Source organism: Oryzias melastigma, linkage group LG9 (genome assembly GCF_002922805.2).
Source record: "Oryzias melastigma strain HK-1 linkage group LG9, ASM292280v2, whole genome shotgun sequence".
Classification (NCBI taxonomy): domain Eukaryota; kingdom Metazoa; phylum Chordata; class Actinopteri; order Beloniformes; family Adrianichthyidae; genus Oryzias; species Oryzias melastigma.
The window spans coordinates 24,558,820-24,571,050 of record NC_050520.1 but is presented as its reverse complement, the minus strand read 5'-3'; the positions used below and the strand labels follow the sequence as shown (position 1 = coordinate 24,571,050).

Sequence of the window (12,231 nt, the reverse complement as noted above, 5' to 3'; positions counted from 1 at the left end):
TTTTGTGAAATGGGGTCTAAGAAATAGGATGTTTTTTAAGTTTGTTTAATATTTATTTATGTATTTATTCATTTATATATTTGTTTGTTTGTTTATTTATTTATTACTTTTAGATTGACTGATTTAATTAAACTCCTGGAGGTAGGGGGCGCTGTTTCATTTCTGTTTCCATTCTTGTCATCGTTTGACACCGGAAGAGGAAGGCGACCGCCGTGTGTTATGCGCTCGTGCTAGCATCAGAAGTATTGTTTCGTAGGTGAGACTAGTTTTCGTGCGTTAAAACTAGTAAATACGTTCAAAACGGGTTTGTGTTTAAAGTCTGAACACCGTACCAAATGCTCAGAGTTTTACCCTGAAGAAAGCAGAGCGAAGTCTACTCTGTGGACAACTCCGTGGACCCGGCGGCCTGCTCCAGAACGTGCGGCCAGACGTTGATAGAACGGCTCCACCATGGCGGATGTTACCGCTCGTAGCCTGCAGTATGAGTACAAAGCGGTGAGTCGGGAATACAAGTTTCTGAAAATCGATTAATACACTGATACAGATTAAATCAAACTATATATCATTTTATTGTTAGACAATTTGATTTCAACTTGCCCGCTCCCCCGATTAGCCAGCTAGTTAGCCTCTTGATAATGGGGCGCATATTGAAAGATTATATAAAAATAAACAATGTTTACTTGTACATGATTTTGATACAACTACAGTTACTAAATGACGATTAATATTGCGTGATTTCCTAAACCCTCGAAAGCCATAAAATAACTTTCTTTTTAAATGGGCTACAACTGCAAATAATACTTGATTTCATAATAGATTTTTTTTTTCATTTAATATATTAAAAGTTCGAATTTCACTTGCCTCCCCCACATAAGTCTCTTCTTAAAAAGATACAATTTAAGAAAAGCTGAAAGATGATCACTTTGTCACTGTTATTTAAGTACGTTTTTCATAAACAATACAAAGTGAGAAATCTGTCTCCCAAAAGCACATTCATTATGTATTTTGTTAACTTAAAACTTAATGAATCAAAAGCTTCAATATTGTAGGTTATGTACACATTTTCTTAAATACAAAATAAATAAATCAAAGCTAATTCCTTTGTTTTTTGTTTTTTTTAAATAAAACAACCCTCCTTGCTTGACTTTGTGTGCATGTCATTTAACTACTTTGCTATTGTTTTTATTTTTTCATTTTAATTCCAACCACCCTGTTTATCTGTATTTATAAGTACTTACCATTATTTTTAATTTCCATATTAAGAAAGGTGAAAATAGGGGTTTAAGGGATTGTCCATTCCTCTAATGATAATTCATATCTTTTTTTTCCTATCTGGCAGAACTCAAACTTGGTGTTGCAAGCGGATCGCTCTTTGATTGACCGCACACGGAGAGATGAGCCCACCGGAGAGGTGTTGTCCCTGGTGGGGAAGCTGGAAGGGACCAAGATGGGTGACAAGGCTCAGAGGACCAGACCTCAGAACCTTGAAGACAGAAGAAACAAGTTAGTTCAGAATAACTAACTCATACTTTACCAAGTGTAATCTGACATGAATGTGTTAGATCATATTGGGCTCTGTCACTGTTGGCACCTTGTTTTACTTTGTTGAGCTGACAGCAGTCTTTTCACAAACTGTTGGACTTGGAAAATGTTAGTTTTGTTTAATTCACAGGAGTGCTGTTGAAATAATTTACTAAATGTAACCCTTTTCATTTTGTTGGTGCATCACAGTTTGTTGAACTTTTAGATAAATGTTCTTATGCTGATTGGGTAACACTAACTGTTCTTTTTCCTTGTGCTGTCAACATAGGAGACGAAAAAGAGATGAAGACAGGCACGACATCAACAAAATGAAAGGTTTTACCCTTCTGTCTGAAGGCATCGATGAAATGGTGGGCATTGTGTACAAGCCTAAAACCAAAGAAACCAGAGAGACTTATGAAGTGTTGCTAAGCTTCATCCATGCTGCTTTAGGAGACCAGGTGAGCCGGTCAAATGTGGGTTTTTATTCAAATTTATGTTAAGTTCTGAAAACTAATACCTTGTGATGTTGTCTGCAGCCCCGTGACATTTTGTGCGGAGCAGCCGACGAGGTACTGGCAGTACTTAAAAATGACAAGATCAGGGATAAAGAAAGGCGACGTGAAGTGGAGCAGCTTCTTGGACCTTCAGATGACACACGTTATCATGTGTTGGTCAATCTTGGAAAGAAGATCACAGACTATGGGGGAGACAAAGAATTGCAGAATATGGGTAAGTTTTTGTGCTGAAGATCTGTCAAGTTTGTGAATTAATGGTTGTGTGTTTAATTGGTAATCTGAACATTTTTTGTTTCTTCACAGATGACAACATCGATGATACGTATGGTGTCAATGTGCAGTTTGAATCAGATGAGGAGGTGAGGTTTTTTTTCTCTTAAATTGGTGGGTGACTAAACCTCAGCATTAATCAACATTTTCTTGACTTTGAATCCCAGTAATAAGTTTGTCAAGTTTCACAATTTGAATAAATTCCTGGTCTTTATTTATTTTTTAGGAAGGGGATGAAAACCCTTTTGGTGAAGTGCAAGACGAACAATCAGATGAAGACAGCGAGGGAGAAGAGGCAGTCGTGACCACCACACTCTCTGCCAATGTCAGTGCAACATCTGCATCCTTGTTTCACATTTTCTCATTTCCTTCACTAAAACACATTTTTCTTCATGTAGCTCGGTGAAACAGGTGACGTAATGACAGTGAAGAAAAAAGATTTGCATCCCCGAGATATCGATGCCTTCTGGCTTCAGCGTCAGCTCAGCCGTTTCTATGACGATGCCATCGTGTCACAGAAGAAAGCGGATGAAGTCTTAGAAATCCTCAAAGTATGTTTAGCTCCTTGCCTGTTCACAGTAGATACTCTCATCACTTCTAGATGCGTTGATGCTGCTTATTTCATTTTTTGTGTCGCAGACTGCCAGTGATGACAGAGAATGTGAGAACCAGCTGGTGTTGCTGTTGGGTTTCAACACTTTTGATTTCATCAAAATCCTCCGTCAGCACCGGCGCATGAGTAAGACAATTTATGAACCTTAAACTACTTTCCATCTTGTGCTTTTTTTTCTTTATTTATAGCTGCCTTTTCCCTCTCTAACCCACAGTTCAGTATTGTACAATGCTGGCTAGTGCTCAGAGTGAGGCAGAAAAGGAGAGGATTATTGGAAAGATGGAGTCTGATCCGGAGCTATCAAAGATTCTCTACAAGCTGCAAGAGACAGAGAAGGAGGACATCATTCGGGTTAGATTTGTTTTTTTAACATAAGCATTATGTTTTCATTTGTTTGTTTAATAAGAGTAATTACATTTTTCTCCTTTTGTTAATTATTAGGAAGAACAATCTCGTAGAGAGCGGGTGAGAAAGTCTCGAGTTGATGACTTGGAAGCGATGGACATTGATCATGGAGAGGTAAATGAGACTATAGAGATGTATCCGTTGGACTCTTTCACTTCCCTTAATCACTTTAAGCAACTATATGTATATAAAACGTTATGAAGGTTTAAAAATTCATGTTTCTGCAGTCAGTGATGCCTCGACAGCTGCTGGACCTGGAAGACCTGACCTTCACCCAGGGCAGTCATTTCATGGCCAACAAACGCTGCCAGCTCCCAGACGGCTCTTTTCGCAAACAGCGCAAAGGTTATGAAGAAGTCCACGTTCCCGCCCTGAAACCCAAACCTTTTGCTGACAACGAGGTTCGTCTGTTGTTTCTTTTGCTGTCAAGAAGTACAAAACTGTCATCTTTTAAATACAGCAGTGTCTAAAATTCTGATTGTTGATATTTCTCCAGGTGCTTGTTTCCATCGACAAGTTACCCAAGTACGCTCAGGCTGGGTTTGAAGGTTTCAAGACTCTAAATCGAATCCAGAGTAAACTGTTCAAGTCTGCTATGGAGACGGACGAAAACCTTTTAGTGTGTGCTCCTACGGTGAGTGAAGTCTGCACAAGCCAGAGGCAGAGGAACTGTCACGCTGAAGTCTGTTTTCAACATTAATCCTGGTGGTGTTTTGTATACAGGGAGCTGGTAAAACCAACGTTGCCCTGATGGCGATGTTGAGAGAAATTGGGAAGCATATAAACATGGATGGCACAATCAATGTGGACGATTTCAAAATCATCTACATCGCACCCATGCGGTCCCTCGTGCAGGAGATGGTGGGAAGTTTTAGTAAGGTAAGCCGCGTGTATTTCCTTAATGTTATGCATTGAGGAGCTTCCAGACAGATCTAGAAATAACACTTTTGCTTTTTGTTGTAGCGATTGGCTAGTTACGGCATCACCGTGTCTGAGCTGACAGGAGATCACCAACTCTGTAAAGAGGAGATCAACGCCACGCAGATCATTGTCTGCACCCCTGAGAAGTGGGATATCATTACTCGGAAAGGTGGAGAGCGTACCTACACCCAGCTTGTGCGCCTCATCATCATTGTAAGTTGATTTTTTTTTTTTATGTATTCTTCATTTGATTTTAAATGATCAGAATAAATGAACTAATTTTATTTAGGATGAAATTCACCTGCTGCACGATGACCGCGGTCCTGTGCTGGAATCCCTGATCGCAAGGACCATCCGTAATGTGGAACTGACCCAAGAAGATGTCCGCCTGTTGGGCCTCAGCGCCACATTACCCAACTATGAAGACGTGGCGACGTGCCTGCGTGTGGATCCTGCAAAAGGACTGTTCTACTTTGACAACAGGTTTGTTTCAAAACAGAAACATCTCTGGGTTTGCTGAACTTCATGAAGTCTTACGCTTGTTTTATTTTCGTTTGCAGTTTCCGTCCTGTGCCGCTGGAGCAGACTTATGTTGGCATCACAGAGAAGAAGGCCATCAAGCGCTTCCAGATCATGAACGAGATTGTTTATGAAAAAATCATGGAGCACGCTGGGAAGAATCAGGTGCCCGCCTTTCTTTTTTATTGAGGGAAACATTTTAATCTAAGCCGACTTTAAATCTCTGATATACATGTTTATAACTTTTAATGTTCACTTGCTCCCAATAGGTGCTTGTATTTGTCCACTCCAGGAAGGAGACGGGCAAGACTGCCCGGGCCATACGAGACATGTGCTTGGAGAAGGACACTCTGGGTCTTTTTCTCAGAGAAGGGTCAGCATCCACCGAAGTTTTGAGAACTGAGGCAGAGCAATGCAAGGTAAGAGGGTTTCTTGAAGCCTCACACTTTTTGTTTTTCTTAAAACTTGGATTAGTATGACTGATATATTCTCCTTCTATTAGAACCTGGAGTTGAAGGATTTGCTTCCCTATGGCTTTGCAATCCACCACGCTGGTATGACCAGAGTGGACCGTACTCTGGTGGAGGATTTGTTTGCTGATCGGCACATTCAGGTTCTGGTGTCTACAGCCACTCTGGCATGGGGAGTCAACTTGCCAGCCCATACTGTGATCATCAAAGGAACTCAAGTTTACAGTCCAGAGAAAGGCAGATGGACTGAGCTCGGGGCCTTGGATATTCTGCAGGTCTGTATTAGGATGGTTATTTATGTCAAAGTTTATACAACTCTCCAACAGCAGTAGATTATATGAATCTTCTCTTTTCCTTAGATGCTTGGTCGTGCTGGTCGTCCCCAGTATGACACCAAGGGGGAGGGAATCCTGATCACGTCCCACGGAGAGCTGCAGTATTATCTGTCTCTGCTCAACCAGCAGCTTCCTATTGAGAGTCAGATGGTGGGAAAACTACCCGACATGCTGAATGCAGAAATTGTTCTTGGCAATGTTCAGACTGTGAAGGTAAGTGATGGACTTGGGTCAAAAAATAGAAGGCACTAAATAACAAAAAATTTAGAAAATTAAAGCGTTTATTTTATTGTTTTGTGTGTTTTAGGATGCTGTGAACTGGCTCGGCTACACCTACTTGTACGTGCGTATGCTCCGCAACCCCACCCTGTATGGAATTTCGCAGGATGACCGGAGTATAGACCCGCTTCTGGAGAGGCGCAGGATGGACCTGATTCACACAGCAGCCAACGTCCTGGACAAGAACAGCCTGGTCAAATACGACAAGAGGACAGGCGCCTTCCAGGTAAGCTGAGCAGACCTTTAAGCACCTTTATGATGCGAATGAATTGCTAAAACACTCACCAGATAATTTTAATGACCTATTTTGTTGTATATTTGAAGGTGACAGACCTGGGACGCATCGCCAGTCACTTTTATATCACTCACGACTCGGTTCAGACCTACAACCAGCTCCTGAAACCCACTCTCAGTGAGATCGAGCTCTTCAGAGTCTTTTCACTTTCCTCAGAGTTTAAAAACATCAATGTGCGAGAGGTATGAAAGTCAGACCAGCTTTAATCTCGATGTCCTTGAAATTATCTACGACATGCAGGAAAATGACACACGTTTTCTTTTAGGAAGAAAAACTGGAGCTTCAGAAGCTACTGGAGAGAGTTCCTATTCCAGTGAAGGAGAGCATTGAGGAACCCAGTGCCAAGGTAACCTCCATGACAGATATTTTACATCTTAATCAAATTTCAGAATTTATTATTGTTCATTTTTAGAAATGTTTCAAATATATTTTGTTTCATATTTACTTAAAATATGTTGAAAAATTGCTAAAATAATCCCTTTTGTGCTTCATCCTTTCAGATTAACGTGCTGCTCCAAGCATTCATCTCTCAGCTCAAACTGGAAGGCTTTGCTCTCATGGCAGACATGGTTTATGTTACACAGGTGCAGCATGTTTCATCCTCTTTTATACTTTTTGTCTTCTTTTTATCTCAAATTATGTTTAAAAAAAACAATCACAATGTCCTATTAAGTTATTGTAGTTTACCTGTAGATTGATGTTGTTTTCTTTCTTCAGAGTGCTGGACGGTTGATGCGAGCCATATTTGAGATCGTGTTAAACCGAGGCTGGGCTCAGCTTACAGATAAGACCATGAATCTGTGCAAGATGATCGACAAGAGAATGCAAGTGTATTTATGTTCCTATAAGAGCATGTTCTTTCTTAAAACATGATGCTCATGCTTTGTGCTCTGATTTCTCACAGGTGGCAGTCCATGTCTCCTCTGCGTCAGTTCAAGAAGCTGCCAGAGGAAGTGGTCAAGAAGATTGAGAAGAAGAACTTTCCCTTTGAGCGGCTTTACGATCTCAACCACAATGAGATCGGTGAGTTTCTCCCCTCATTAAGGATTTTTATTTTATGCTATACTAAGTTGTTGTCTTCTTCTTTGTGTAGGTGAGCTGATTCGAATGCCAAAGATGGGGAAGACCATTCACAAATACGTCCATCAGTTCCCCAGACTGGACCTGGCCGTCCATCTGCAGCCCATCACTCGCTCCACTCTGAAAGTTGAGCTCACAATCACTCCTGACTTCCAGTGGGACGATAAGGTTGGTGATTGTAATTCAGAGGAGTTTCCCTCCAGCAAAGGTTTTCCTGCTTCTAAGATTCCTTTTCTTCTTCTGCTTAGATTCATGGATCATCTGAAGCTTTCTGGATTCTGGTGGAGGACGTTGACAGTGAAGTGATCCTCCACCACGAGTACTTCCTCCTCAAAGCCAAGTACGCCCAGGATGAACATCTGGTGACGTTCTTTGTCCCCGTGTTTGAGCCTCTGCCTCCTCAGTACTTCATCCGCGTGGTGTCAGACCGATGGCTCTGTAAGAAGCTCTAATGGAACTATTGTTCTCCACTGTAGAACTTTACCTGACGCCTTTCTCATTTCTATTTTCTCTCAGCCTGTGAGACTCAGCTCCCAGTGTCCTTCCGCCATCTCATCTTGCCAGAGAAGTACCCTCCACCCACTGAGCTTCTGGACCTGCAGCCACTTCCTGTCACTGCGCTCAGGAACTCTGCCTTTGAAGCTCTCTACCAGAACAAGTTTCCGTTCTTCAATCCCATTCAGACACAAGGTAAGGAGGGATTTAGGGGAAAATAAAATCCTGATGAAACTGAAACTCACATTTTCGACTCAAACCAGAGCTCTGTATTCACTCGTTTTCTTTACTCTTTTCTCCAAATCAGTCTTCAATGCCGTCTACAACAGTGATGATAATGTGTTTGTGGGAGCTCCCACTGGTAGTGGGAAGACCATCTGTGCAGAGTTTGCCATTCTGAGAATGCTGCTGCACAACACAGAAGGTCGCTGTGTGTACATCACTCCAATGGAAGCTCTGGCTGAGCAGGTAAAATGTCATGAGAGAACTCTGTGAAGCCCACGTCCACATTTGGAGAATCAACCTGCTGTAGCTACAGGGTGGCTTCTCTCTTTCAGGTGTTTGTTGACTGGCATCAGAAGTTCCAGGACATCCTGAACAAGAAGGTGGTTCTCCTAACCGGGGAGACCAGCACTGACCTGAAGCTCTTGGGGAAAGGTGACATCATCATCAGCACACCAGACAAATGGGACATCTTGTCTCGTCGCTGGAAGCAGAGAAAGAATGTGCAGAACGTCAGCCTTTTCATTGTGGATGAAGCGCACCTTATTGGTGGAGAAAATGGAGTAAGAGCTGTGTTTGAGTTGCTGTTAACATCAGGTATGTACATCACTATATTTAGAGCGTCAAACTAATGTGACTTGTGTTTGGTTTTTAGCCGGTATTGGAGGTCATCTGCTCCAGAATGAGGTACATCTCCTCACAGATCGAGCGTCCCATCCGCATTGTCGCCCTCAGCTCATCTCTGTCCAACGCCAAAGACATGGCTCACTGGCTCGGCTGCAGCACCACGGCCACCTTTAACTTCCACCCAAATGTCAGACCTGTACCTCTGGAGCTTCACATTCAGGTTCATTAACTTTTGCAAGAAGTTGATCAGAGCCCAGAATACACAGTCCTTTGATTAAATGGACTTTTCCCTTCCTGTAGGGTTTCAACGTGAGTCATACTCAGACACGACTGCTGTCCATGGCCAAGCCAGTCTATCATGCCATCATGAAGCACTCTCCATCCAAACCAGCGGTGGTGTTTGTCCCGTCACGCCGACAGACGCGCCTCACCGCCATCGACATCCTCACCTTCTGTGCCGCTGACGTGGTTCCTCAGAGGTCAGTCACTACCACGAAATGCAGTGCTGAGGGTTTGGAATCAAATGTTTACATGAAAGTGAAATCCATCTCTTTGAAGGTTCTTGCATTGCACCGAGAAAGACCTGGCGCCATTCCTGGAGAAAATCAACGATCCCACTCTGAAAGAGACTCTGGCCAACGGCGTGGGATATCTGCACGAAGGCCTGTCCGCAACTGAACGCAAAATAGTGGAGCAGCTCTTCAACTCAGGTATCAAGTCATTGTTGATGCAACCAATTTTATCAAGAAGCAAAAAGTTTTAATTTATGGTTCTGTTTTTGTCCAGGTGCTGTCCAGGTGATTGTTTCCTCTCGTTCTCTTTGCTGGGGCATCAGTATCTCGGCACATCTGGTCATCGTCATGGACACCCAGTACTACAATGGAAAAATCCATGCGTAAGCATCAGGCAGTGCTAACCCTTACAGTGGATGAAAAGAGTGTTTCTAATAATCTGTTTTTACTTTTAGATATGTGGATTATCCCATATACGACGTTCTCCAGATGGTGGGCAAAGCAAACAGACCCATGCTGGACGATGAAGGACGCTGTGTCATCATGTGTCAGGGCTCTAAGAAGGTAAATATTTGTGTGTGTTTTTAATACATTCAGGGTTAATTATTGTACAACAATGTAGTTCAAATCTAATCATATCTGTTTTTTTCTTTGAAGGACTTCTTCAAGAAGTTCCTGTATGAGCCCTTGCCCGTGGAGTCCCACTTGGATCACTGTCTCCACGACCATTTCAACGCAGAGATTGTGACCAAGACGATTGAGAACAAGCAGGACGCCGTGGATTACCTGACCTGGACGTTCCTCTACAGACGCATGACGCAGAACCCCAACTACTACAACCTGCAGGGTGAGCGCCGTCCTAACAGAAGAAGATCAGGTTTTATTAAAGCTGTCGCAGGACTTTTTAAGGTTCGTGTGTTTCCTCTCGATGTCAGGCATGTCCCACCGTCACCTGTCTGACCACCTGTCAGAGCTGGTGGAAAACACGTTGCATGACCTTGAGCAGTCCAAATGCATCAGCATTGAGGATGAAATGGATGTGGCACCGCTCAATTTGGGCATGATCGCTGCCTACTACTACATCAACTACACCACCATCGGTTTGTAGCAGCAGTCGCTTTGCTGTGTAGGTTAAAGCCGCGGCGCCGAGCATCACGCCGTAACTTTGCTCTTGTTTTTGGCAGAGTTGTTTAGCATGTCTCTGAACGCCAAGACGAAGATCCGAGGGTTAATTGAAATCATCTCCAATGCTGCCGAGTATAAAAACATTCCCATCAGGCACCACGAGGACACACTTCTCCGACAGGTACTTACTTGTCTTTTTTTTTTGCAGCATAAATGCTTGTCTAAGTCTATTTGAAATAAAATTTTGGACCTAATTCTGTATTAAAGCTGGCACAGAAAGTGCCCCACAAGCTCAACAACCCGAAGTTCAACGATCCCCACGTGAAGACGAACTTGCTGCTGCAAGCTCATCTCTCCAGGATGCAGCTGAGCGCAGAGCTGCAGTCAGACACCGAAGAGATCCTGAGCAAGGTTCACGTTTGAAATGTTTTTTTTTTTAACCGTCCTTCTCTGTGAAAGTGTGTAAAGCTGATCCCAGTGTCTGTTTGCTGCGTACAGGCGATCCGCCTCATCCAGGCCTGCGTGGATGTGTTGTCCAGTAACGGCTGGCTCAGTCCTGCACTGGCTGCTATGGAGCTAGCCCAGATGGTCACCCAGGCTATGTGGTCCAAGGACTCCTACCTGAAACAGCTGCCCTACTTCACCTCAGAGCACATCAAGCGCTGTACAGACAAGGTACGTCACATCCACTGACTGCTTCTTCTGTCAAAACCTGCATGTTTAAACTCGTTAAAATGTTTGGCGTGTGTTTTTCTTTCAGGGTGTGGAGAGTATATTTGACATAATGGAAATGGAGGATGAAGACAGAACCGGCTTGCTGCAGCTCACAGACGCTCAGATGGCAGACGTGGCTCGCTTCTGTAACCGTTACCCCAACATCGAGCTCGCGTATGAAGTGGTGGAAAGGGACAACATTAAGAGGTATGTGTGCATTCCTGTTGGGAACAATTCAAAACAGGGATGCATTTTTAAATCCAATGTAGATGTGTTGTTCTCTGGCTAAAAGTGAGTCTGTGTTTTCTTTAGTGGCAGTCCAGTTCTGGTTCAGGTTCAGCTGGAGCGTGAGGAGGAGGTGACCGGTCCTGTCGTTGCTCCCCTCTTCCCTCAGGTCTGTTGAGTTGCTGCTCACTTCCCTTAAAGTGTTTCCTCCATTTTTTTTATTCATTCGAATATCTTATTGTTGCAGAAACGTGAGGAGGGCTGGTGGGTCGTGATCGGAGACCCAAAGTCCAACAGCCTCATCTCCATCAAGAGACTGACTCTGCAGCAAAAAGCAAAGGTGAGACGTCCACTTTGAACACTTCCTGACCAAAAATGCTCAAACTACCAGTTTTCATGTCTGGGTTTTCTTTGTAGGTCAAGCTGGACTTCGTAGCCCCAGCGATGGGCATTCACAACTACACACTGTACTTCATGAGCGACGCTTACATGGGCTGTGATCAGGAGTACAAGTTCAGCGTGGACGTGAAGGAGGCTGACAGCGATGGAGACAGTGATTCAGATTAAGATGGAACTTCAAATTCTACTTTTATTTTTTCTTTCAATAAGTAATGGGATCAGGTTTTTTTATGTAGATATTTACCCAGATTGATCTCTGAGAGGAGCCCTGTCAGTTCATAAAATGTCTTTGTAGTCGGTACAATTGTTTTATCCTGTATGTCGAGCAGCTCCTCAGAGGTTTTGTGTACTTTGTTGACCATTGGTGTACTTTTCACAAATGTATTCAAAGATAACTCTTGAGATTCAGAAATACAAAGAATTCAGTAAAACATCGACCGTTGAATACAGCCGAGTCATCCACACTGCATGTTTAAATCCATATTTACTTTAGTTTAATACTTTGGTTAAGCTTCAATAAAATATTATTTTGATTTGTTTTCCCTGCTTAATCATTCATCCTGACTAATTTTTGTTTTGGAATAAAAAAATAAAAATCTGAAATTTGTTATATAATTTTATTATGAGACAACTATCAGGAAACTTTAAAGCTAAAAGATCAATTCAATGCAGCCTTTATATTGACA

General features: G+C 42.8%; 1 protein-coding gene across 1 annotated transcript; it reads left to right on the top strand.

Annotated features, from left to right (window-relative positions):
* Nucleotides 1–163: 163 nt before the first annotated feature.
* Nucleotides 164–12,103, top strand: snrnp200 (small nuclear ribonucleoprotein 200 (U5)). Its single transcript, XM_024275933.2, has 44 exons — nt 164–495; nt 1,340–1,503; nt 1,811–1,982; nt 2,061–2,253; nt 2,343–2,398; nt 2,536–2,634; nt 2,708–2,860; nt 2,949–3,048; nt 3,137–3,273; nt 3,364–3,441; nt 3,555–3,728; nt 3,824–3,961; nt 4,051–4,206; nt 4,291–4,461; nt 4,538–4,731; nt 4,809–4,932; nt 5,037–5,186; nt 5,270–5,512; nt 5,597–5,785; nt 5,880–6,077; nt 6,176–6,328; nt 6,412–6,492; nt 6,647–6,730; nt 6,864–6,970; nt 7,051–7,169; nt 7,240–7,394; nt 7,475–7,664; nt 7,743–7,916; nt 8,029–8,189; nt 8,279–8,506; nt 8,599–8,790; nt 8,871–9,049; nt 9,129–9,280; nt 9,357–9,465; nt 9,538–9,646; nt 9,740–9,929; nt 10,018–10,182; nt 10,267–10,388; nt 10,475–10,618; nt 10,706–10,882; nt 10,968–11,128; nt 11,234–11,315; nt 11,394–11,486; nt 11,564–12,103. The coding sequence occupies exons 1-44, from the start codon at nt 451–453 to the stop codon at nt 11,711–11,713; spliced, it is 6,411 nt and encodes a 2,136-aa protein (XP_024131701.1). The 5' UTR covers nt 164–450; the 3' UTR covers nt 11,714–12,103.
* The last annotated feature ends 128 nt before the right edge of the window (nt 12,104–12,231 follow it).

Excerpts from the sequence above, each read along its gene's own strand:
- snrnp200 (XM_024275933.2), top strand. The coding sequence starts at position 451 with ATGGCGGATGTTACCGCTCGTAGCCTGCAGTATGAGTACAAAGCG. Across the intron at positions 4,732-4,808 it reads CTGTTCTACTTTGACAACAG|TTTCCGTCCTGTGCCGCTGG; the intron begins GTTTGTTTCAAA and ends TTTCGTTTGCAG. Across the intron at positions 9,281-9,356 it reads GGAGCAGCTCTTCAACTCAG|GTGCTGTCCAGGTGATTGTT; the intron begins GTATCAAGTCAT and ends GTTTTTGTCCAG.